Raw genomic sequence first — 27,265 nt, forward strand, 5'->3', positions numbered from 1 at the left:
GTCACACAGCTGATTGGCGACTACTTTCTAAAGGATCTTAGAGAGAAAAGGAAGATTTTTTTTTTTTTTTTTTCTTGCTGTGTCATGTTTTTCTTTCTTTTTTTATTTTTTATTATTGACATTTTTTTTTCCCATTTTCCAAACATAGGCTATACAACAGCCAACTCTCACATTATTACAAGAACAAAACAACAACAAACACAACAAAACCACCTCCTTTTGTGTACAACACAGGAGGAAATGGTAAACAAACCAACAAACAAACAACAACAACAACAACAACAACAAAAACCAAAAAGAAAATAAAGAAAGGAAGAAAGAAAATTTAAAAAATAGAAAATTAAACACCTGGGGGGGGGGGTTGCAGTTCTATACATTTTCCATATAGTCTCTAATCAGTAACCAAGGTCCATCATCTCCACGATCACGTTCAAGTAAGGCAGTGGTTGCCCGCTCCATTGCCAACAGGAGAAAAGGAAGATTTGATATTGTTCTGTAGTTTGCTAAAAAAAAAAACCTGGATCTAGAGTAGGCTTCTTAAGAAGAGGTTTGATTACAGCTACTTTAAATACTGTGGCACATAGCCTGTTAATAAAGACACATTGATCATATCTAGTAGCGACGCGCTAACTAAGGGTAAGACTTCTTTCAGTAGCCTGGTTGGTATCGGGTCTAGGAGACAGGTTGATGGTTTAGAAGAAGAGATCATTGATGTTAGTTGGTTAAGGTTAATTGGAGAAAAGCAGTATAAATATATGTCAGGTCTTAATGCTGTTTCTATTTCTAATAATCCTGAGTTTGAGGGTAATGTGGTTCCAATTGAAGGCAAGATGCAAGTAATTTTGTCTCTGACAGCTAAAATTGTGTCATTAAAAAAATTCATAAAGTCGTTAATACTAAGATCTCTAGGAATGCATGGCTCAGTAGAGCTGTGACTCTTTGTCAGCCTGGCTACAGTACTGGAAAGAAATCTAGGGTTGTTTTTATTTTCCTCTATTAAAGATGAGTATTAGGCTTCTCTGGCATTACGGAGAGCCTTCTTGTACGTTTTAAGACTGTCTTGCCAGACTAGGCGGGATTCTTCCAGTTTGGTGGAGCACCAGATGGTTTCAAGATTACGCAATTTTTGTTTTAACTTATGAGTTTGGGAGTTATACCAGGGAGCTAACTTCTTATGCTTTATAATTTTATGTTTTAGCGGAGCAACAGAGTTGAGAGTCATTCTCAGTAAGCTTCCAGATTCATCTATAAGAGAATCGATCTGGGAGGGACTAAGATTAACATAGAAGTCCTCCGTTTCATTAAGACATGGAACTGAACTCAAGACTGGCGGAATTACTTCCTTAAACTTAGCTACAGCTCTATCCGATAGACACAGAGAGTAGTAGCTTTTTCCTAGAGGAGCGAAGTCCAGCAGCAACATGTCAAAGGTTATCAAGTAATGGTCAGATAAAAAAGAATTTTGAGGAAAGGTTATTAAGTTTTCAATTTCAACGCCATAAGATAAGACGAGGTCGAGAGTGTGGCTATGACAGTGAGTTGGTTTATGTACACTCTGCCTGAAGCCAATAGAATCTATTAATGAAGTAAATGCTACACTAAGGCTGTCATGTACAACATCCACATGGACATTAAAATCCCCCACAATAATAACTTTATCTGATTTAAGGGCTAAACTTGATAGAAACTCAGAGAATTCAGATAAAAATTCAGAATGGACCAGGAGCACGATACACAATAACAAACAGAATTGGCTGCATTGTTTTCCAATTTGGGTGCGAAAGGCTGAGAATCGGGCTCTCAAATGAGGTATTACTTACTTTTGGTTTCGGATTGATTGACAGGCTTGAATCAAAAATGGCTGCAACTCCTCCTCCACGTCTGCTGCCTCGAGATATATGAGTATTAATATGGCTGGGAGGACAAGCTTTGTTTAAGCAAACATAGTCTTCATCACGCAGCCAGGTTTCAGTCAGGCAGAATAAATCAATATGATTATCTGATATTAAATCATTGACCAATACTGCTTTGGATGAGAGAGATCTAGGGCCCTAGTTTCGTAGACCAGGCATAGTCAGCGCGCAGTGCACCTGCGCCACAGCGAAGGGGTGTGTCCGCCTGGACTTTGAAAGTTTCGTGCACCGCGCAGGCTAGCGCAGGCACGCCTCCCGTCACACCCACCCGCGCAAGTGGGAAAGAAGGAGGAGAAGAAGGCGTGAGTGGGAGACGAGGAGGAGACAAGGCTTGGAGTGGGATTAACACAGCCGATTCAGATCTTCACCAATCAAATGAGCTCCTTCAGTGCAAGTTTCGTCACTTGACAACCCAATGACAGAAGCAGTGCCGCTGCTCCCACCACGCTCATCACGCGCTGTGCGTGCGTATAGTCATAATAATTATAATGCCGATATTATATCACTATAGAAATTGTAGGCACATTTTAGGCATGTCTATCATTAAACAGGGTCAGGGCGCACAGCAGTAGACATAATAGTGACGAGAACCCGGTGATTGCACGAGCCGGCCGGGCCATTCATCATCATCACCGTCTTCATCATCTGCGCTCCACAGCTGCACCGGATTTCCCATCCAACACCAGAACGGCGGGACACCGGGACCTTGCGTGCCGCTCAGACCAGCTGCAGCCCCAACTCCGGTTCCAGCTTGCGGCAACGTTTCCACGGACACTGCGGAGGCGCGATGAGGCATGAGCTGCTGTATTTTTTTTTTAGGATTTTTTCAGGCATAGACGCATTTTATTAGCAGTGGATAGATATGAAAAACAGGAGAGAGAGAGGTAGATGTTTTGGTCCAAGTTACAGCTGTGTTAATTCAGTCAGGCTGAGTTTCCGTTACGCGTGCCATCCGCCTTTGATCTGACGTCAGATGTGACGGGACAATCTATCTAGATATAAATTCATGTGTTGATTCAATTAGTTGCATTAAATAGTGCTTGTTGTGATTATTTATTGCATTTAAATGTGCCTGGAACTGTGGAAACCTGCCTGTGAGGTCTTGGTGACGTGTGCACACTGCGCGCCGGTCAGCCAAACCCAGGTGTAATTCGCCTTACGCCAAGAGTAGACCAGGTTGGAGCTGGCGAGCTTTTGGCGCAGTCTCGGTGAGGCTTTTTGCCACGAAACTTCCGCTGCGGCAAGCTGAATCTGTGACGCCTCCCCCTGTTGCGCCGCCACACCCATCTTGGCGCAGGCGATCCACCAAACTGCCAAACTGACCGTGCGCAAGGCTGCGGCTGGTCGAAACTTGCATTACGCCGGCTCCACCTCCCTGCGCCACCTGCGCTGCGCCACGAAACTAGGGCGCCTAATGTTTAAGAGTACACATTTAACTCTCTTATTCTGTTGTACTACATCAGAAGTGTTAATTTTTATTAGGTTTTCATGTGAAATCCGTCTTCTGTTGGACCGAATTAATTTGGGTGGTCGGGGGACAGACACCGTTCTTATGTGGTTTTGGTTTTGGGTCTAATGGAGGTGCAAAGAAGTGTATAAGACTGCAACTCTGCTTCCTGGTCTCAACACTGGTTTTTCATGTTTTAGGACTACCAATGAGATCAGCTCCATCCAAAGTGGGGTGGATCTCTCCTGATCAGACCAGGTTTTCCCCAGAAAGGCTGCCAATTATTAACAAAGCCCACATCGTTATCTGGACACCACCTCTACAGCCAGCGGTGGATAGATGACATGTGGCTATATGTCATCACTAGTAAAGTTTGGTAGGGGACCAGAGAAAACTACGGAGTTCGACATAATTTTTGCATATTCACACACCAACCAAAATTTATTTTAGTGACCTCCGATTGGCGTAATCGGGTGTCATTAACACCGACGTGAATAACAATCTTACTGTATACGTTTATCATTAGCCAGCAGTTTCAATTGTCGCCTGCTCTGGCCCCTGGGACACATTTGACTATGGTCGCTGGTGTCACTATTTTCAAATGTCTCACTATGGAGCTGCCAATGAACAGTGTTGGCTTCTCAGCGGGTGTGTCGCTGAGTGGGGAAAATCGATTAGACACGTGAACATGGTGGTTAACCTTGGGCTTCGGTTTAGAACTATGCCTCCTTTGGACATTCACCCAGCCTCCCGGCTACTCGGGGTTTGCCGGGGGACGGCTAGCTGCTACGTTATGTCGGCCCTCACCGTCTACAGCTAGCGTCAGCTGGCTGGTTACAGCGGCAGCCGACAGAGGATTGTTGGTGTGGAGCCGTGCTTCCAAATCATTTATCGTCGCCTCCAAAGCAAAAAGTGAACCACATTTATTACATGTACCTTTATCAGTAAAGGAGACAGAGTAGTAGCTGAACATCAGACACACCGGGCAGGAGAGAACAGAAGGAGGACAGGGAAAGAGGGAAGCTGTCGTAGCTGCTAGGCTAGCTGTTGCGCTAAAGTAGCTAACAGAGATAGCGAGCAAACAACTGCAAATTTAGCGAGAGGCAACTTAGAGAGTGAGCGATGTGTCTGCCGAAGCAGGGATAGCGTGTGTTTAAGCTTAAACAGGGAAACAACGTTAAATTAACAGTTAGGCTAGAGAGAAAAACATAGCCGGTAAAGCGACTATCACAGAGAAACAGGAAATGACGCAAAGCGCTTACCGTCAGAGAAGTCTCGCCAATCGACCACCCACCCAACATATAAACTTGGCTAATGTAGCACTGGTAGCTTCAATGATGAAAGAGCGTGAGGCAAGTTGTCACCGTGCACTTGTACATCCATTTATTGAAGAACGAGCACTTTCATGTGGTCAAGCTGTTGAAGTGTGAAACTGTAAATAATACAAAAGTGATAGTATGAAATAATATAAAGGAATATTTTAAAATACAATTAAATATGAGCAGAAACAATTTCTAAAAACATAGATGAACTCATCTACTCACAAACAAAGCTTCTCCAAGGATCACTCAGGCAGATGGAGCAAGATGCATAAGCTGTCGACCCATGCTGTTTATCTGACAGATAAAATGGCCGCTCTGGTCATGTGACTAACCAATGTTACTCTAAACAGCCAATGAGAATGCACACATCGGATAGGAATAGGCGACATTTACTTAATGGCCTATAGGAGGTGCTATGAACACTTGAATAGGATAAATGCAATAATAACATTACATTTAGGCAACAAAATCTACCTTCGGTTTAGGCAACAAAACAAACGTTAGGTTAAGACAACAAACCCGATGTAAGGTTTAGACAACAAAACCAACGTTAGCTTTAGACAACAAAACCAACGTTAGGTTTAGCAACAAAAGCAACTTTAGGTTTAAGCAACAAAACCAACATTAGGAAAAGGGCCGTAAGGTTTAAGCAAAAAAATAAATTTGAACTTTCCACTGACATTGTTTTAGTACTGAGAGACGTGAAAACATTTTGAAAATTCGTGTCCCTGTAACCAAAACCAATAGATTGCATTTTGTGACTATTTCAAGATCTGCCATTAGACTGGGGTGTAAAAACCCTGGCCAGGTCTTCCTCTTCTCTTCTTGTTTGTGGCCTGTAAATCCATCTGATTCTCTTTGAAGCTTTAACCCTAATTTGAACGAATAGCAGCAGAACATGTGCAGCTCTGCAGAAAATGAATTGAGATCAAATCCTCGACACACTAACACCCCCAACACCAACCCGGAATCGGCCCAGCACCAACCCCCCAGGACAAGACAGTCGAGGATCACTGACAACGCGCGTGTGTGTGCATGTGACCCAATTCCTCGACAATCACCAACACTGTGTGTGTGTGTGTTGTTTTTAAATGAGTCTTTAAACTCTCTGCCAGCTGCGTCTTTCTCTTAAAAGGAGAAAAATCCCCAATAAATTAAGAAATTAAAGGAAATTAAAGCTGCATGTAGAACCAATGTCTGAGGCCCTCTAGTGGCAGCCAGAGGTAACTGCTGCTGGAAATACAACATCAATCTTGTTTTACTCCAAATTTATTTGATCACAAATACATATTTACACATATCACAAACAGGAACTTTACATTTAATATCAATCTTCCGTTACAAACACAGGTGAGTCAGTCTGCATGTTTGTTTAATATCTTATTTACCGTCAAATATTTGATGAAGGAACCCAGCTGCACTCAAACACTCATAAAACCTCCCTCCTTTCCTGTGGTATGAGATAATAATTTGTCCTCGTCTCCCTGCAGAGACTGGTGGAGTCTGTATCGCCCCCCGTCCTGCAGAGGAAGGAGCCGCCATCATTCCCGCGATGGCCATGAGGTCGTTCTTTGGTATCCAGCCTGACCTCATGGGAGAGAAGGTGACCTGCAAACAAAGATACACCACCACAAAACACTTACTTTATGAGCAGTTAAAGGGATAGTTCGGAATTTTGGACATAAGACCTATTTTCCAACTCAGCCGGTGTGTTCGAGACGTCTGGAGACGTTTTCAAGATATTTCATTCAGTTTTTCTAGTTGCCGAGTTCGCTTGTGCTATGGCTAGCGCAAGTCAATGGTTCTAGTTAGCCAGGCATTAAAAACAGTCTTGCCCACTCCACAGTGCACCCGAGGCAAATCAATTAAAACACTACTCTTTGAGGTAGTTTTGCATCTCTTCTGGGTAGTTTTGTGTCTCTGTAATGATCATTTCTCATTGTTTTGTCTTAGCTTTCTGTCTCTATGGTTATTTTGCATGTCGTATTTATGAATGAGAAAGCAACGTATATGTCAGATTTTGGGTGTTTTAAGATTGATTTGTGAGACTTTGAGGATCTATCAGAGTAAGCCCTCCTCAAATCAGCTTCAGATCTGATCTCCCATCAATTTCAGTGTCTCGTTAACATCAGTTGACATATAGATGTTATAGGTCAGGGGAGCCTTCCAGTGACACCCTCTCTAGCTTAATCTTTCAATTAAACCAGGACCAGCAGCATCTGTTTGCTTTGATTAACAGACTTTCAGGACAAATTAATTATCCGCTAGTTTCACCACTTCCCTCCCTCTATTAAAGGACTCTAATCTGCCAGCACTCGAGGGTTTCTCATCATCACTGGTTACTGAGTGTAGATTAGATTAGATTAGGCCTCCTTCAGTTTCACATTTCATCACTTCACTTTAACTGCAATCCTCTCAGAGTTACTGCACTAATGAAGGCGACGTGTTTCATAGACAAGAATTAATTTGTACCCGTTAACACTGACCTCATTGTGGAAAACATCTAACGATGGCTTTGATAAGGGATTTCACAGGAGATCTGCTGCTATTCTGTTTCCAAAACCGACTCCATTAGATTGAGAACATATAACCGCATGAATCACATATCCGACAGTTTAAAGATCATTTGGGCAATAAAGTCTAGAGAGCATATGAACTATAAATAATACATTTTTACTACCTTTTAAATGCTCAGATAATTCCAAGAGAGCTGCAGAGAAGCATGACTCATGACATAGTATTTCTGTGTGTACTATTTCTGTACTATTTCTGTATCATTGGTACATTTTCACTTCTATGTTGTTACCAGGGTGAACTTCTGTCTGGTAACGATGTCAGTGGCGCCCTGTGTATCAGTCAGCCGTGGCCCGGAATGGCACGCAGCATCTACGGAGACCACCAGAGATTCATCGACGCATATTTCAAACCGTTTCCTGGTCAGTCATTTCTTCATTTTATACATATTTATATTTAGAATGTCAGTCTGTGACCTGATGTGGCTTATTTTGTAAGGTTATTATTTCACTGGCGACGGAGCGTACCGGTCAGAGGACGGTTACTACCAGATAACCGGCCGGATGGATGATGTCATCAATGTCAGCGGTCATCGACTTGGTACGGCAGAGATCGAGGATGCTCTGGTGAGGCACCACAGACACAATAGGGATATACAGTTGTGCTCATAAGTTTACATACCCTGGCAGAATTTGTGAAATATTGTCCATTTGTTGGAAAATATGGCTGATCATGAATTCTTTTTTAATTTTATTGAGGGATAGAAGCCATTTATTATCACATTTGTGTGTGCCCTTGTTAAATCTTAATCATCATCAACAGTGTACATACCCCTGAATGTTTGGCCTGATAATATACACACAGGTTGACACACACGTTTAAATGTCTATTAAAGGTATGTTTCCACACCTGTGACTTGTTTGATTGCAATTATAGTGTGTGTATAAATATTTAATGAGTGTTTTAGCTCTTGAGAGACCCTGCACATTTCATCCAGAGCTGTCATAAGGGCACTACTAGATCTGACTGATTAAATCAATATGTTACATTCACTGATAGCTCAGTGGTAGAGTAACCCCCCCCCCCCCCCCCCCCCCCCATGTACCGAGGCTCCCTGCAGCAGTCCCGGGTGTGAATCCGCCCTGTGGTCCTCTTTTAAATCATGTCGTCGCTCTCTCTCGCCCCTTTAACTCTCACGCTGTCCTCCCGCAATAAAAGGCCAAAATATAACTTTAAACAAATGAATGTGGTGCTTAGATGTATTCTTTTTTTTTTGTAAATTTTATTTGTCAAGATTTTTATACATACAGGCACACACGATACAAACAAAAAAGACAGTAAACCAGACATTTAAAACAAAACAAAAAAAAACAAAAAAAAGAAGAAAAAAAAACCATACAGCCAGTACATTATATAGTGTATAATGTGTTTATACATGTCGATTCACTGAACAGATGTCCCAGAAAGTCCACTCACACAGATTGAGTCAAGGAGGCCGGAGGGGAGTGGCAAAGTCTCAGTATGGAGCACCTTTAGGTCCCAGTTTGTGGTCTATCCTTCCTGATGTAGTCTATGAAAGGGCTCCAAATCTTCTTAAACTTAGCTTGGGAGTTAGACATAGAAAACCGAACTTCTTCAAGGTATAAACAAGAAACCATATCATTTAGCCACCTCTTGAAGCAGGGAGGGGAAGCTGACTTCCACTCCTTTAGGATGACCTGTTTTGCAATGGTCATACCAAACATGAGGGCTTGTTGTAAAGCGGAAGGAAGAGCCAAAGAACCGCTGGAGCAGCCCAGTATCACTAAGAGACAGTCAGGAACCAGTTGTCTATCATAAACAGCACTGTACAAACTGAAAATGTCAACCCAGAACCTTGTGAGCTTAGAGCAGGACCAGAAAAGATGCCCAAGAGTTCCATCAGCTGATTTGCATTTATCACAAGTGGGGGAGACAGAAGGAAAAATTCTGTTCAGTCTGGTCTTGGAATAGTGCAACCTATGAACTACCTTAAAGTGTAAGTTTGGCGGAAATTGAAAATAAAGCTATTTTCTGAATGAAAATACATGAACTAAGCCGTGGAGGAAGTAATTTTCGCTCATCACGCAGTTCAGAGCTAGCACGGGCGGGAGCTAGAGTCCAAAATCGCAAACAGTGGGTTAGCATGGGGCCAACAGCCACACGCTTTCAAAATCGCATTTTTAAACCACTAACATTGCTCAAAACAGTGCCAAACCTCGTCAGCAGCTTGCTCTGGGTGTCTACACATAAAACGAAGCACCAACAACTCAGTTCATGAACCCGAAGTTTATAACAGAAGACAGTTAAGAACACTCACCAATTCTACCCCTGCCATCTCCTCGCGAAGGATAGTCCGTAAGTGTCGATTACCGAACGCAATGCAAAAGTGAAAGTGAAACTGAAGATTTCGCCCAGAATAAAACGAGTATACTTTTAAATTAGTGGCAGTTTGGCCAAATATAAGTTAATAACGGTGGGTAAAAACGTCGGGATAGTTTGTATACACTTCCAATCAGTTCAAGACAGCAGCCTTATCTGAAGCACATACATGTCACGCGAGATCTCACACGGGAACACAAGAGCTGCGTTCGGTAATCGACACTTACGGACTATCCTTCGCGAGGAGCTGGCAGGGGTAGAATTGGTGAGTGTTCTTAACTGTCTTCTGTTATAAACTTCGGGTTCATGAACTGAGTTGTTGGTGCTTCGTTTTATGTGTAGACACCCAGAGCAAGCTGCTGACGAGGTTTGGCGCTGTTTTGAGCAATGTTAGTGGTTTAAAAATGCGATTTTGAAAGCGTGTGGCTGTTGGCCCCATGCTAACCCACTGTTTGCGATGTTGGACTCTAGCTCCCATCCGTGCTAGCTCTGAACTGCGTGATGAGCGAAAATTACTTCCTCCACGACTTAGTTGATGTATTTTCATTCAGAAAATAGCTTTATTTTCAATTTCCGCCAAACTTACACTTTAAACTGAATGAGCTGTAGTCGAGCATTAATAGAGCATGCTTTTATCCTATTTAACCCTTTCGCCCATAGCTCGTCAGAAATTACTTCACCGGTGTGTCCTTGATCCACGCCTCTTTAATATGGTGAGAGGGGGTTGCCATAACGAAGAGGTTAACAAACCGAGAGATCAAATGTTTGGAGGTGGGAGGTCTGGTCATAATATCATAAAAGTCATGTTGTATGGGGGTCGCATCTAGGCGAGAAAAAGATTGCTTGACAAAATTCCTAATTTGTAGATAATGAAAAAATTGATTAGTAGGGAGTTTCAATTTAGCCTGGAGCTGGGCAAAAGATGCAAAATGATTATCAATGTAGAGATCCCTGATAGTAGTTAAACCCTTATCTGACCAGTGCTTAAAGGCAGCATCCATCAAACCAGGCTTAAAACAGGGGTTCTGACATATGAATTGACATTTCTGGGAGGTTCAGAATTCCCTTGATTTGCTTAAAAATTGTAATTGAGTTGCAGAGTAAGAGATGATTGCGTAGCGATTTAATCTTAATATCAGGTTTTGAGAATAGAATGGCTGACAAGGAAGCACCAGTGAGTGATACAGCATTGCTAAACTCAATCTCAGGCCATCTAGGGCTGGGCCCAACCTCCTCTGCACCCCCAGCCCTAGACTGATTCCAGAAAACCCATGCTCTAGCGTTACAGGCCCAGTAGTAATGTCGAAAGACAGGCAGGCCTAAACCACCCTCCTCAGTGGGCTTCTGTAAGTGGGCCTTTGAAATACGGGGGGGCTTGGAGGCCCAGACGAAGGGCATGATAACAAAGTCCAACATCCTAAAAAAGGAAGAAGTGAGGAAGATGGGCACATTCTGAAATAGATTTAGGGAGCACGACCATTTTGACAATGTTGACACGGCCAATCAATGAAAGGGGGAGAAGTTTCCATTTTTCTATCATGCACTTGAGCCTGTCAATCAAATCCATATAATTAAGTTTAAAGAGAAGTTTTGGATTTCTGGGGATGTTAATCCCCAGATAAGATGGGTAACCCTCAAGGGCAAATTGAGGAGAAAACTGGAGTCAAGACCGTTAGACAGAGACATAAAAACAGATTTCTCCCAATTTATAGTAAACCCAGAGAATCGCCCAAAGCCATCTATCAGGTTAAGAAGGGGTGTAGAGATGTTTTTACATCAGAGAGAGTCAGAATTACATCATCTGCGTACAGACCTATGGTACACTCAAATGTGCCGCACCTCATACCGGAGATTTGGGGGTTGGCTCTAATGGCTATGGCCAGCGGCTCAAGAGCTAATGCAAAAAGCATAGGAGAGAGAGGCAGCAGCCCTGCCTGGTGCCGCGGTACAACGGGAACGGGGAGGATCTATCGTGGTTGGTTAGAACAGAAGATTGGGGACCAGCATAAAGCATTTTTAATATATTCATAAATTTTGACCCAAAACCAAATTTATCAAGTGCAGCAAACATGTACCTCCACTCTACCTGGTCAAAAGCCTGCTGGGCATCTAGTGAAATCACAGCAGAGTGGGGCAATTTAGTTGAATACATTAAATTAAGCAAACACCTTGTGTTTGAGAAGGAAAATCTATCAGGGATGAAACCTGATTGATCAGGATGAATTAAAGTGCCAATATATTTGTTTAACCGATTGGTCAGGACTTTTGCAATAATTTTTTGGTCAGAGTTAAGCAGACTTAGGGGACGATACGAAGAAACATTTGTTTCGTCTCTGTCCTTTTTTAAGAGGACACAGATATGGGCGTCGTAGAGGGTATGAGGGAAGGTGCCATTCTTCACCGAGCAAGTGACCATTCGAAGCAGGAGGGGGGCGATAATGTCAATGTGCATCTTGTAAAATTTTATCCCAAATCCATCTGGACCACATGCTTTGCCACTGGGAAAAGAACAAATAGCATTTCTGATCTCCTCCAGTGTAAATTCAGAGTCCAATTCTAGTCTTGCGGACTCAGAAAGGACTGGAATGTTTAAAGTATGAAGAAAATTGGCAATGTCTGTATCCGTGGCAGTAGATCTTGAAGTATATAGCTTGCTGTAAAAACTAAAGAATCTATCATTGATCTGCTTGTGATCAGTTAATAGCTGACCAGTGGATGAGGAAATTTTATGTATTGCCCTATCAGATATGACGACCTTCAGTTGCCTAGCGAGCAATTTATCGGCCTTCTCACCCAGCTCGAAGTGCTTCTGCTTTAGTCTACAAATATAGTTCCCAACCTGCTCGCCCAGAATATGGTTGTATGCATATTTCACTTTCAGAACGGAGTGTCTTCAGAACCTGTGTTTCGATAATCCTCCTCCAGTTCAGCTATTTCAGCCTCAATATCAGTGCGACGCCTGCACCTGGCCCTTTTGCGAGACGACTGATACGAGATGATGTGTCCTCTTATCACGGCTTTAAACGACTCCCACAAAGTAGAATCTGAGACGGCGCCTTTGTCATTAATGAGCAGAAAATCTGCAATCTTGGTTGATATGTAGCCACTGAACGTGTCATCTAAATATAGAGAGGGGTTACATTTCCAACTATATTGAGGGGCATAAAGTTTAAAGTCAACCACCAACGAGAGGGGTGCATGGTCTGAAATTAAGATAGTATGGTAAATTGAACTTATTACATTCGAAATAAGTCTAGAGTCGTCCAGCATATAATCAATTCTAGTGAAACTGCCATGCACGGGGGAGAAAAAAGAAAATTTCCTTTCTAAGGGGTGCTGGTGCCTCCAAATGTCAACCAGGTCCAGAGACTTGGCAAGGTTATTGAGTATAGAGACAGATTTCACTAATGGGGCCACAGACAAGGAGGACCTATCCAATAGCGGATCAAAATAACAATTACAGTCGCCGCCGATAATTATATTATGATCATTATATTCTGTGACAAGGTTGAATATTTTACAGAAAAAATCGGGGTTATCGAAGTTGGGTGCGTAAATGTTTAAGAGAACTAAACCGTACCCGTGACTAGTATGAACCTCCCACCTGGATTGGTAGTCTGCGATTTGAAAACAAATGGGATGGTTCTGCGAACAAGAATGGCAACTCCCCTCGCCTTGGAGGAAAAGGTGGACTGGTATACCTGAGACACCCACACAGATCTTAAACGCCTCTGCTCTGAAGGTTGGATATGGGTCTCCTGCAAAAAGACAATATCAGACGACAGGGACTTCAAATGCGAGAATACTTTACCTCGTTTAAGAGCCCTGCCCATATCCCTACAATTCAAAGTAGTAAAAGTGATGTGACTCATCCCTGACCTAAGTGAGTAAATGACATAGATCTATGCGGAGGGGCAGAAGGTGACGTTTGACATGTGACATACAAAGAGCTGGCAAAACATCAAGTGACAAAAAAGACAGACGAAGAAGGACAAATAAACCCACACAGAACCCAAACCCGCTAAAAGAACTAAGCGGTACATCCCACTAGCTAACAAGGAGGCTGCCGGGAAACAGAGCCAGCCAAACTGCACACTGAAAAGCCCACTAACCACGGGGCCCCATGCACATCTCCAACACACTAACTAATGTTTAACTTGCACCCACAATTAAGTACTCAGTGTAAGCGATATTCAGAACACACGCTTGGTGAGATATAACAGGTGGAAAGGTATAAACAGTGCAGCATATAAAACATAAAACTTAAGAAAATAAAGAGAAAGTACAAAAGAAAAATATGTGTATATATGAAAAGGTAAACTCTTAAATATTAAATACACATAATCGGGAGTATCAATCAATATTAATACAGTCCAAAGGTAATAAATAAAATTGTTCCAGAGCTAGATTTATGCACCCGAGGATGCACACTATGTGAAACGCTGTTCAAACACATAACGTTACATTATGCCGCATCAATGATCAACTGAAAATAAAAGTGTTAGATCTTAACATTTATCAAAATGCTGAATAGAAAAATGTCTAATCCGAAAATATCTATATATATCTATATACACACAATAATAGTAATTTTAGGAGTCATTTGCTGGGCCTTAAGAGTTGGCAAACCGTTCAGCATCGGCTGGTGACTCAAACATCTTTGTTGTGTTGTTGTAGTCGACATGGAGCTTGGCTGGAAAGCGCAGGGAACATTTAGCACCAGCTTCGGTTAGCCGCTTCCTCACGTTTGTAAAGGCTTGCCGCTGTGCCGAGACCTCCGCCGTGTAGTCGGGGAAAATGGAGACTCTCTCACCGTGGTAGTGCAGGGGTGCTTGTTGACGACTGAGTCCGTAATATGTTGATCACGTCCCGATCGTTGTGGACCTTGGCAATGATGATCCGCGGCCGCTCATTAGGCTGAGGCTTCGGTCTCAGGCTACGGTGGGCCCGGTCTATTTTCACGGGTCTGCTAAAGTTGTCTTGGCCAAGTAGCTCTGGGATCAGCTTTGAAACAATGTGTTTGCTTTGTACATGTTGTGGAAGTCTCAGACACACCAGGAAACTAAACGGCGTCCTGCCCGAGTTCATAAGCGGAGGGAATGTTCCCATTCATTGTCTATGTAAGAAGTCATGCATGCCGTCGCGGAGCGGTGAGTTTAGAGAGACTGCCGCCGCCTGCAAGCTCTCGTTAATCTTTTAAACTGACCGTTGTCGATCTAAAATAAAGACAGATTCAGCAACTGCATAGCTTATTTCTCGCCTAAAATGTTTCCAGAAACACATTTCGGTGAACTATTTTCGTAAAATAAGAGGGAGGTGGGAGGCTGCGACGGGAGAACGATACAAGCTCGGAGGAGCACAGAGGGGAGGGGTGTGTGTGTGGGGGGATGCTTTTTTCAAACCTGTCAAATCGTAGACTAGAGCTTTAATAGTATTAATAGTCGTATAATATGACTGCCCCATCATAAGGGCACTACTAGATCTGACTGATTAAAGCTATGTGTTAAGTGCGCTGATAGCTCAGTGGAAGAGTTACCACCCCATGTACCGATGCTCCCTGCAGCGGTCCCGGGTTTGAATCCGCTTTTAAAGCATGTCGTCGCTCTCTCTCGCCCCTTTAAAGTCCCAGTCGGCAAGTCCGGCAGATCGAAGGCACTGTCAAATTCTGAATGTTTACAACTCTCACGCTCCTCCCCCCACGACCACCGAGCTCCCTCCCCTCGACTTTGTGCCCTTTGAAATCCCTTAGATCACGCCACGATTGAAACGTAGGTCCGATGTTGACTCTGGTTTTATCGCGGGCACCATCGCAATCTTTCTTTTTTCCCCTTATTTTCCACCGGTGTTTTCTTTTCCTTGGTTGTTTTGGACCTCCTCGTCTCGGTTTTTAACCCAGGAATTGGAAGTTTGTTGCTACTTACCTCCGCCTCCGTCCTGTGATAGTGGAACGACCCGAGGAGGGAGGGGCTCGGTGTGTGCACGAACACAGCCCTGCATGCTGAGTGGATAGGATGATCCGGGCACTTTCGATTTTTGCAAAACAAACAACAGGCTCTACGTGCACGTAGAGGCGCGTTTTTTTTTTCTAAAACCTGATGATTTATGTTGTTCTATTGGAGCATAGTGTCGGCTTCGGTGAATATGATCAAAAAAATGTTGCCGACTGGGACTTTAACTGTCACGCTGTCCTCCCGCAATAAAAGGCCAAAAATATAACTTAAAATAATTAATGTGTTGCTTAGACGCATTCTTATAACGTGGTGTGTGAATATCAGCCTAATTCTTTCAGCTGCAATCCCGGCGGTGTAAAACGGACTTGGGAGCAAATAAAATACATACAAATATAAAAACATAATTCAAAGTGGTGAGTAGGCTGTACGCTGACACAGATAAGTAATTCCCTCCGATGAGAATCTGTATCTCTCATATTAAACATCGTAAGGGACAGAAAAGGGGTTTTGCCGGTCTCTGAACTCTCTAGTTCTCCTAAGAGACCCAATCCACAATCAACTGAGCTTTTTTTTTATCCGCGCACCAAGAGAGCTGATTGGTCAGTATGGTCAGTACAGGCCCCTGAAGGGCGAGGTGAATGGCCTTTAGTTGGAGGACATTTACTGTATATGCTCTGACGTCCACGGAGGTTGCCAAATGCCCCTTACCAAACGTCCTTCCCAGACAGCCCCCCACCCTGTTAGGGATGCATCTGTCGAGATGACCTGCCTTCTGTGAGGAAGACCCCCCCAGGGCGACGCCCCTGAGCAGGAACTCCCTGTTCCTCCAAGGACGCAAGGATGCAAGCTCGAGAAACACACAGCTTGACCTGCCTGTCATCTCTTGGGTGGAGTTGGAACGCATTAAACCAGCACTGGAAGGGCTACGACCTCAGCAGGCCAAGGGGAACTACTACAGCTGCTGGGGCCATCAAGCCCAAACGCCAAAGCCGAAAATACCTCAGGGTCTCGAGCAAGCTGTCCTCTCTCCGGCCAGTGAGAGGCACTTTCATACTGGCTCAATCGAAGAGAGTCCCCAGGAACTCTGCCTGTTGACGGGGCTGCACATTGCTCTTCTTCCAGTTGACTGTGAAGCCCAAGAACTGGATGTGGGCCAGCAACGTATTGGTGTCGCGCACTACCTGCTCTCAAAAGGGAGGGCAAATAAGACAGTCGTCCAGGTACGGGAGTATTTTCAACCCCCGTGCCTGGAGTGGGGCTAGCGCAGCGGAGACCACTCGGCTGAAAATTCTTGTGGCCAGGGAGAGGCCGAAGGGGAGGGCCTGGAACTGGAAGGCAAACCGGAGGTATAGCCTCTGCTATGGCACCTTTTAAAAGTAGCTCCTGAACCTCCTTGTCGAGCACTGACTTTAAAATTGGGTCTCTTACAGACGTTAGTTTGACCCCTAAAAATGCTGGGGGCCGCCGTCAAAATTGTAGCCAGTACCCACGGGCTACTGTTGCCACAACCCAAGGGTCTGGCATAATCCCCTCCCAGGAGATTTGAGACAACTAGGAAAAGCATCTGACAGGCAGCCCCTGACCGCTAGGCAGAACCGCCACGGCGGCCTGCGTTCTTGCCTCTACTGGGTCTCTGTCCCCGTCTCCCCCTGGATTGAGGATCTTGGGCTGGGCCTCAGTTCGCTGCCTGAACAGGCTGGCCCCGAAAGTTACCAGCTGTCCATGGAGGCCGGCTGAGCCGCTGTTGCCTGGACCTACCCCTTGTTGCTTGGTTGACGGCTAGCACTGTTCTACCGCATACACGCTGGACCGCCCCCCTAGATGCTGCAGCATGTTCAGTGCGGTCCAACACCTCCTGGAACTCGGGATGAAAAACATGCCCAGGTGCCACAGGGAGATTGGGCAGCTCCGTCCTGATGGCTTCTGACAGAGTGGTCTGCGCAAGCCTCACCTGACGACAGCACAACACTGCAGCAGCCATCGAGTCTCCCACATCACGTGTAAGCTGGGAGTGAGCCGATAGGGCAGCTTTCACCAGGGCCATGGCATCTCCGTCCGCTGGGTCTAGCATCCTACGCAGAGTCATAGGTAGAGCGTTGCCTGTGCGGGCTGCTTGTGCCAATGAATTAAAGGAGCGAGTGACAAGGCGGTCTGTCTTTGCACACTCTTTACGTAGGCAAATTGGGTTAGGGGACACCCGGGCAGGGCCCAATTCAATTCAATTCAATTTTATTTATAGTGTCAAATCACAACAGAAGTCATCTCAGGGGGGCGCCGTTTAGCTCAGTTGGTAGAGCGGGCGTCCCATGTGCAGAGGCTTTGTCCTCGCTGCGGCGGCCCCAGGTTTGATTCCCGGCCTGCGCGCCCTTTGCCGCGTGTCACTCCCCCTCTCTCTCAACCTGTTTCCTATCATATCTTCAGCTGTTCTATGAATAAAGCCAACTTTATTCATAGAAGCCAAAAAAAAAAAAAAAAAAAAAAAGAAGTCATCTCAGGACACTTAACACATTGAGCAGGACTAGAATACGCACAAAATTTCAAGAGTCAACACAATTTCAAATTCCCAACATCACCCAGGGGCAAGCGTTACAGCGACAGTAATGACTGCCACTGCCGGCAGCCTGCATTAAACTGGGGCCACCGCAAGGCCCTACCCCAATTGGACGTGAGCATCCTGGTGTAGTCCTCTGCCACAGGAATAGAAGGTGGGGGGCTAGTGTGCGAGACGCCCTCCCAAACACCCCCCTGAGGGGCTGGGGGGCTGGAGGCCCAGGATGTTAGCGGCGCTCAGAACCCTGGACATCAGAGAGATAGCAGGCATCTCCCCCACCCCTGTGGACTCACCTCTAGAGTCCGTACGTGGTTCACCACTGCGGCCAGCTCCACCTGTTGTGTCCTCTGTGGCCTGTGATGCCAGGAGAGATAACACATCTTCATCGGCTTCTCGCTCATCCTGGCTCTCAGGCCTGTGTAAGGGGAAACCCTCCTGGCCTGATGGTAGGGCTGGCGGGCCTCCCTGCTCTTCCAGCCTGTCTAGCCTCTCTGCTAGTGCTTGGAGGACTGCGTGGATTTGACGGGACTCCACGCTACTGCCCTCTGCTGCCTCAGCCGGGGCAGGGCGCTTCGCCGGCCTTGGGGTCTCTTCGTCGTCTGACCCATGGGGAGACTCATGCTGCTGATCTTTTGAACATCTGCATGTGGCTTATGCCCACGCTTACGGGATCGGGGCAACCTACGGGGTGAGTGTCGCCTCTCCGCCCTGCCCTCATGCGCGTGACCGCACACCTGGATGGCACAGTGAAGTCGCTCCCCCCTGGACAGGTCAACTGCTGCACTGCAGCGGTTGTCTATGTCCTCCAGCACGTGGACGGCTCCCAGGCAATCAGGGCACTCTCTGTGCCCATCGTCAGTGCTCATTGCCACGCAGCAGACTCTGCAGTGGTGTGGGGCCATTATGGCAAGTTGCACTTCCCCCAATACACCAACACTTATCGTAATTCAGTAAGCATAAACACTTACCTGAGCAATGCAATGTCACGCCGGTGAGGTTTGTCTCGTCTTGGTTTTTGTCTTGTCATTTCTGCAAGACATGCAATTTTCTTTTTAAACAATAATTTCCACTCTTCCTGGCTACTTACCTGGAAATGCCAGTAGACAAGCTAACCAAATCAAAAGTATACGACACGACCCTACGTGCCTACAACAATACAATCATACTGGCTCACGCCAGTGCACGGATGCACCGCGGACGCAACCTAGCAGGCTCACACAAACCTGACAGCTGCGAACAGTTGGCTAGGGTGCGCTAGTGCTATACCAAACAAACCAACAGACAAAACCAAACAGACAATTTACAGTCCAACGTTACGTGATCTTCAACAAGGCTCACAGGGACCCAAAGGCGCCTGTACCCGTGGGTTACGATCTTGTGGCTGTATGCTATAGCTCTGAAAATAGATCAACGTCTTACCTGGTCTGGTGAGGCGATCAATGTAAAGAGGACGAACCGGTACCAATCCATGCTATTTACAATCGCAGGCCGCTTCCAGAGATCATGGGCATGACTATTTTGACATAAGTCTCAGCGATAGGCGATGAAATCATTCATTTTTTAGACCGTAGTGACGGTCACAGTAAGGCCGATACAGATCCGAGAGGATTTTGATTACTTAGAAAGAAATTACCGTTTTTCCTACCAATCACATATCTAAACAATATTCTCCGACATTTTCAACATTTCATATCACGGACATAATCCAGATTCTTTGCAGAGCTCTTTAGATTTTTTTGCGAACAGGAGTTTTCTGAAAAATTACATTTCTTTGTTTAAATAGCTGCTTATATTTACTGTTTAATATGTGAAATATGATTAAAATCATATGTCTTAATCTACGTATTTGTGCAATATTCTTATGCTTAATTTTCAGCTAAAGCCAGTTTCTTTTTGTTCATTGCGGGAGTCAAACCCCTGTCGCCTGCACTGTAGTCAGTTGCTACCCGTTACACCAGTCAGCCTGCGTGGCTGAAAATAAAAGGTTATCACCTTTAGATCAATGGACTGTTTCATTCAGTTGTACACATTAAGTCGGGCCGTAAATGTCCGCCACACCAACTATCTCTACTTTGATGTAGTTACGTTGGTCGGCTTTGTAAGGATGAGCTTGTTTTCTACATAAACACTCAGTCATATCTAATAACTCTCTCCCGGTTGCCATGGTGAATTGTAGTATCGGAGCTCCATTGATGATGGCTTAGTAAAGTCGGCAGGCATGCGCGTAACTCAGAGTTTACATACTCAGAGTTGATTGAACTAATTAAGAACAGCTGTTCTGGAACCGAAAACTCAGAGTTGCTTATCTCAGAGTTGGTCAACTCAGAGTTGGTTGAGCCTGCTTTCTGGAACGGGCCCCTGGATAACTAAAAGATACCCTGGTATGTTGAACTCGCTTCTAGTAAAGGCCTCTGGTCTAACAACCTAAATAAATACCAAAATATGAAATGGTATAATAATAATAATAATAATAATAATAATAATAATAATAATAATAATAATAATAAAGCAGTAATGATTGATCAAATTAAATTCATTCCCAAATGGAAAAGACTGGCACCGTCTCAGGGCCTTTATGTCATGAGAAGAGAACATGAGATGAATTAGATAAAATGAGAATTAAAAAAATGAAAAGAAATTGAATAAATTAGATTTAATGAGAATAGATTAGGTTGAAATAAATCAATGAGATGAAATTAGATTAAATGGGATGAAATTGAATATAATGACATGTTAAATTATTGGTAAAATTAGTAAATTAAATGAGAATAAATTAACAAAAAAATTGAATACATTAGATTAAATGGGATAATGTGTAGATGAGAATACATAAAATACAATTCGATCAAATTAGATTAAGTGAGTTTTTTAAAAATTTCATACAATTTCTTATTAAGGTAAAGTGAGATTACATTAGATACAATTACATTGATGGAAAGTAAATACAATAAATGGGAAAAAATTTGATTAAATGAGAATAAATGTGATTAATTGGGATACAATTAGTTTATGAGATAAAGTGAAAAGATGGATTTTTGTTTTGCAGGATGAACATCCAGCTGTTCCAGAAACAGCTGTGATTGGATTTCCACATGACATCAAAGGAGAAGGTGAGATCTCAAATGCACCTCAACTCCCATGATCCTCTGTTGCTGCTGCTCTCTTCACCCCTCCCTCTTTCCATGGTATCATTCCATATGGTGGTCAGGCCAGCAGGTCAGCAGAAATCAAAAATAAAACTGAATTGATATTTGTCACTTTGTTATTTATTGAATCAAATAAGTCAAGTTTGTTTACAGAGTACATTAAAAAACAACTTCAGAATGACATGAAATAAAAACACAGGCATGAGAGCAGGGCCTGAAGATTTTTACTAGCCAAAATAGTTTGTGCCTAAAATAAAGGTGAACGAAATGCATAAGAATGGTTCTTGAACGTGTACAGAATACACATTAAAGTGCTGTCGAGTTATTAACCAACCTAATCTCATTAATGACTAGACCTACTACATAATTACTTACAACTGTATCTGACCTGGTGTGGCAGGCATTTAGAATAGAAAATAACAGAAATACAAACAGCCAATCATCTCACTAATGGTCTTATTTATTTAGTTAATACCCTGCTGTTATGTTGCTTTTTAAGACAAGAGTCTAATATTTGGACTATTTTTGACTATTTTGACTGAATAACAACTAGATAAACAACAACAATAACAATCATAATAATTAACAGAAACCAAACCATATTACACTGTAATGTCAAGGTCAAGCAACGATTGAAAAACCCTGTCACAGAGCATAGACTGAGGTCCCTGAGTCCTCAAAAGAGGAGGAGGAGCAGACACTCCCCTCTGCTTCCTCCACTTCCTCCACCACTGCAGCAGCTGGGTCTTCCATGAGGTCTGGTCTCCATGACCTTAACCTGCTAGCATGCCACACCTTGACCGCTGGGCTTGGGTCAAAATCTTTTATTGACGGGGAGGACAGATGGACCATGAGCAGGTCAGACAGTGTCTCACACTTGAGACTAGACCGCCAGTCAGACTTCACCATCTTCATCACATTAAACCCACACTCACAGTCTGCTGTTGATGCTGGCATGCATAACACCAGATCCACAAGGTCCAGGATGTCAGGGAACGATCCTCTAAGCTTCCGGTTGGCTTCAGACCTGTGTCACTCTGCTGTACTTTAGTTATCTACTAACGTTAAAGCAGGTTGGTACTTACTCGCACATCCACACGTAGTCAGAGAAGGGTCTCATCTTCTTTCCAATTGCATGGACATTCCGAAACAGGAGCTTCATCCTCTCCAACTGTGCTGTTTTCATGGACGTCAGTGCCTTGACCGCAGCTGTCAGCTCTAGGGGAGCCGTCTTCCCCACTTTACAGTTGATCGTGTGCTACTGTTTTTTTGAGAACTCGTGGTCCTTAATTGCCTCTAACTTTAAGTTTTTTGTTTTGATTACAAATGGGTTTGATTTCGCTTTCCCATACATACGGCAATCCTGACAGTACATTTCTTCTGTTGTGATGTCATAGACCAGCCAGTCGCGAACCTTGCCATCCCCGCTTACTTTCCACTTCCTCTTAAAACGTCTTTTTTTTTTTTTTTTAAATTGTCCTCCTCGTCCTCCTTTTGTTGGCCTGTTACAGCCGGCCTCTAAAAACCAGCGATATGCCGCCACATTCTGGTTTTGAAATCCAAGAAAATAGCTTGGGTGCTTAACAACACACAACAACACGCATAGGCTACCTGGGGTCCGTTTCACAAAGCAGGTTTAGAGAAAACCTTGAGTTAGTTAACCCTGAGATGAGGGAAACTTTGGTTTTTCAGTTTCACAAAGCCAGTTCAGCATTAAATCTGAGTCAGTTACCCAGGTAACATACTCCGTGAACCTAACCTGCTCCCTAGCAGGTTTGCTTCAACAAACCGTGAGTTTCTCCTTACATGTCTCCGCCTTTTTCCGGAATCTGAACCAACTCTGAAAAAATGCGCCGTCCTTTCATTGTCAACCTAATCGATATGGAAATAAAAGTGATTCTAGCAGCTTTGCGTCGGGAGAGAATTTTGATTACCTTTCCTACCAATCACATTAGATATTATCCAAACAATATTCTTCGACATTTTCAACATTTCATATCGCGGACATAATCCGTAACCAGATTCTTTGCAGAGCTAGCTTTTTTGCGAACGGGAGATTTATGAAATGTTTAAGTACATTCCTGTGTTTAAATACCTGCTTTTATTTACTGTTTAATATGTGAAATATGATTAAAATCATATGCCTTAGTCAACGTATTTGCGCAATATTCTTATGCTTAATTTTCAACTGAAGCCACTTTCTTTTTGTCCCTGGGGGATTACACCCAATGAAAATGATTATTTGTTCATTGCAGTACTTTGTGAACTACGGGAGTTGAACCCGTCGCCTGCACCGTGAGCTGCGTTGCTAACCGTTACACCAAAGAGACGCTCTATGAAGCTGAAAATAAAGACTTATTACCTTTAGATCAATCGACTGTTTCATTCAGTTATACACATTAGATTGGGCAGTAATTGTCTGCCACGCCAACTATCGCTACTTTGCTGCAGTTACGTTGCTCCACTTACTAAGGATGAGCTCGTTTTCTACATAAACACTCAGTAATATCTAATAACGCTCTCCAGGTTGCCATGGTGAATCGTAGTATCGGAGCTCCATTGATGATGGCTTTGTAGAGTTGGCAAGCACGCGCATAACTCAGAGTTTACATACTCAGAGTTGACTGAACTAATTCAGAACCGCTGTTCTGAAACCGAAAACTCCGAGTTTCCCATCTCAGAGTTGGTCAACTCAGAGTTCAGGGTTAGGTTCAGAGTTTGTTAAACCTGCTTTGTGAAACGGGCCCTGAGGGGTATTCCACCAAACTCGCTAATTAAGGCGACGCTTACCTGGTTAAGCCTGGTTAGAACTAACGCCAACTTCCACTTGCGGCTAAACCCATTCCATTAACGCATTTCAGCCGCGCCTTGTTAAGGCTAATTCAAGCCAGGTGAACGCTGTCGTGTGTTAAGCGTGTTCACGGGATATAAAGCCAGCCCAGAACCGTGAATGTCGAATCAGCGCAAATGGCCGAAAAGACATTTACATTTAGGTCATTTAGCAGACGCTTTTGTCCAAAGCGACTTACAATAAGTACATTTGTCAAAAGAAGGAAACAAAGAAACTGCAACGTATCATTGCCGATAAAGTAAGAGCTATAAATAGAACAAGTGTTAGGTGCGCATCTGAGTAAAGTAGTAGCTTAAGAGTAACAGTGCTATGATCAGAGTGCTATAGGTAAGGGTTTTTTTGGGGGGGGGGGGGGGGGTTAGTGGGTCATGCTATGTAGAGTCGAGGTGAAGTCTGAACAGGTGAGTCTTGAGCCTTTTTCGGAAGATGGCAAATGACTCTGCTGTCCTGACATTGGTTGGGAGTTCGTTCCACCACTGAGGCGCCAGAACAGAGAAGAGTCTGGACTTTGCTGAGCGACATTTGTTTGATTTCAGCGATGGTGTTACCAGCCGGCCAGCTGAAGTAGAGGAGCGAAGTGCTCGCTTTGGGGTGTGAGGTTTGACCAGTGTTTGAAGGTAGATGGGTGCCGTTCCATTGATGGCCCTGAAGGCCAGTGCCATCGTCTTGAATTGGAATGCGTGCTGCAACAGGGAGCCAGTGGAGGTCACGGAGGAGGGGGGTCACATGGGAGAATTTGGGTAGATTGAAGATAAGGCGTGCTGCAGCGTTCTGGATACGCTGCAATGGTTTAGTCGCAGAGGCCGGGAGTCTGGCCAGGAGAGAGTTGCAGTATTCAAGGTGGAAGATGACCAGTGCTTGGACCAGGAGTTGTGTTGCATCCTTTGTGAGGAAGGATCGAATCCTGCGGATATTGTAGAGGGCAAATCTGCAGGATCGGGCCACATCAGTGATGTTGGGGGTGCAGGATAGTTGGTCATCGAGGATTACACCCAGGTTCCTCGCAGTTGAGGAAGGTAATACTGTGATGCCCTCGACAGTGACCAACAGGTCCATGCGAGGGCAGTCTTTCCCTGGGATGAAGAGGAGTTTGGTTTTATTCAGGTTAAGCTTGAGGTGATGTGCAGTTGTCCAGACAGAGATGTCAGCCAGACAGTCCGAGATGGGAGTTGCAATGTGAGTGTCAGAGGTTGGGGGAAAAGAGAGGAACAGCTGGGTGTCATCTGTGTAGCAATGGTAGGAGAATCCATGCGATGTAATAACAGAACCTAGTGATCTGGTGTATAGCGAGAACAGAAGCGGTCCTCATACTGAGCCTTGAGGGACACCCGTGTCCAGAGAACAAGGTTTGGACACAGAGCCATTCCATGTGACCTGAAAGGTGCGATTTGTCAGGTATGATGTAAACCAGGTGAGAGCAGAGTCAGTTATGCCAAGTTCAGCCAGGGTGGAGAGGAGGATTTGGTGGTTGACTGTGTCGAATGCAGCAGATAGGTCGAGGAGAATGAGAATGGAGGAGTGGGATGAGGCTCTGGCGTCTCGCAGGGACTCGGTCACTGTGAGGAGGGCCGTCTCAGTGGAGTGAGCAGTCCTGAATCCTGATTGATTAGGGTCAAGGAGGTTGTTCTGCGAGAGATAAGATGACAGTTGGTTGTAGTCGGCACGTTCCAAGGTTTTAGAGAGGAATGAAAGAAGAGATACAGGTCTGTAGCTTTGGATGTCAGTAGCGTCTAGGGTGGGTTTTTTAAGGAGAGGCTTCACTGTAGCAGTCTTAAAAGCCGCTGGAATGACACCTGAGGTGAGGGAGGAGTTGATCACGGTGGTGAGGAATGGCAAGATGTCGTGGAGAAGAGAGGAGGGAATCGGGTCAAGGGAGCAGGTGGTGGCACGGTTATATGTAATAAGTGCGTGAACGTCTTCAGAGGTGAGGGGGCTAAAGCTGGTAAGGCCATCAGAGTTGAGAGTTGGGGGAGATGTTTTCTGGGAGGGAATAGGCGTGAATGAGGAGCTGATGTCATTTACTTTCTTGGTAAAGTAAGTTGCAAAGTCATCAGCAGTAAGGGAGGAAGGAGGGGGAGGGTAGGAGGGGTAGGAGGGGTGAGGAGGGAGGAAAACCTGGAGAAGAGTTTCCTGGGGTTGGAGGCGGAAGAGTTGATCTTTGCCAGGTAGAAGGCAGATTTAGCTGAAACAGTTGAGGTGAAATCAGAGAGGAGGTGGTGGTAGTGAGCAAGGTCCTCGTGCTGGCCCGAAATCTTCCATTTTCTCTCTGACGCTCGCAACAATGATCTGTTGGTTCGCAGAGGTTCAGACAGCCAGGGAGGGGAGGGAGATGATCGCGCAGGTCGTGAGATGGGGGGACAGAGAGTGTCCAAAGAAGAGGAGAGTGAGGACATCAGGATGGAGGAGGCTTCCTCAGTAGGCATTAAGGAGTACTGTTCTGTGGATGGTAGTGAGGAAATAACAGTTGAGGAGAGAGCGGAGGGAGTGAGGGATTTCAGGTTGCGGCGGCTGGTGACAGTTCGAGGCGTAGAGGGGAGGGATGTGGTGGGCTCCATGGGGAGGGAGAAAGTCACAAAGTGGTGGTCGGACACGGTGAGCGGGGTAACAGAAAGTGCTGAGATGCCACAGGGTTTTGTGAAGACAAGGTCACGTTGGTTCCCGGCTCGGTGAGTGGGTGGAGAGGGGGGGAGTGTAAGGTCAAATGCGGATAGAAGTCAATGAATTCAGATGAGTGCAGCTTTCCCGGGTGGATGTTGAAGTCACCGAGGACGAGGAGTGGTGTGCCATCATCAGGGGAGCAGCTCAGGAGGGCATCCATCTCATCTAAAAAGTCACAGAGAGGACCGGGTGGGTGATAGATCACTATGATGTTGAGCTTGAAAGGAAGGGTGACAGAGACGGCATGGAATTCAAGTGCAGATCGGGGTAGGTGGTCCAGAGGAAGGACCTGGTAGGACCACCTGGATGAGATGAGGAGCCCAGTTCCTTTTTTTTCCTAAACGTGAGGATAGTGTAGAAGTAACGTGCCGGCTTCGCACATGGCCGGCCAGGGTTCATTTTTGGTCTTTCACGTGACGAAATCACGAGGACTAGCCCGGCTCTGCGCTTTGAGTTTGATGGAATACACCTCTGATTGGTCAACAACACAACACTTGTTCAGTGTTGTCCTG

At 44.8% G+C, this 27,265-nt stretch overlaps 1 protein-coding gene across 3 annotated transcripts in view; it reads left to right on the forward strand.

Moving 5' to 3' along the window:
- acss1 (acyl-CoA synthetase short chain family member 1) overlaps nt 1-27,265 on the forward strand; it is a 102,163-nt gene that overhangs the window by 73,427 nt on the left and 1,471 nt on the right. For 2 of the 3 annotated variants that reach the window (XM_084021635.1, XM_084021636.1), the window contains 4 exons: nt 6,173-6,285; nt 7,492-7,618; nt 7,695-7,822; nt 21,145-21,208. In XM_084021635.1, the coding sequence (XP_083877761.1) occupies nt 6,173-6,285; nt 7,492-7,618; nt 7,695-7,822; nt 21,145-21,208 (432 nt within the window). The remainder of the gene's footprint in view (nt 1-6,172; nt 6,286-7,491; nt 7,619-7,694; nt 7,823-21,144; nt 21,209-27,265) is intronic. The other variant, XR_014597991.1, reaches the window with a different exon arrangement.

Source organism: Eutrigla gurnardus (genome assembly GCF_963514095.1).
Source record: "Eutrigla gurnardus genome assembly, chromosome: 11".
NCBI lineage: Eukaryota > Metazoa > Chordata > Actinopteri > Perciformes > Triglidae > Eutrigla > Eutrigla gurnardus.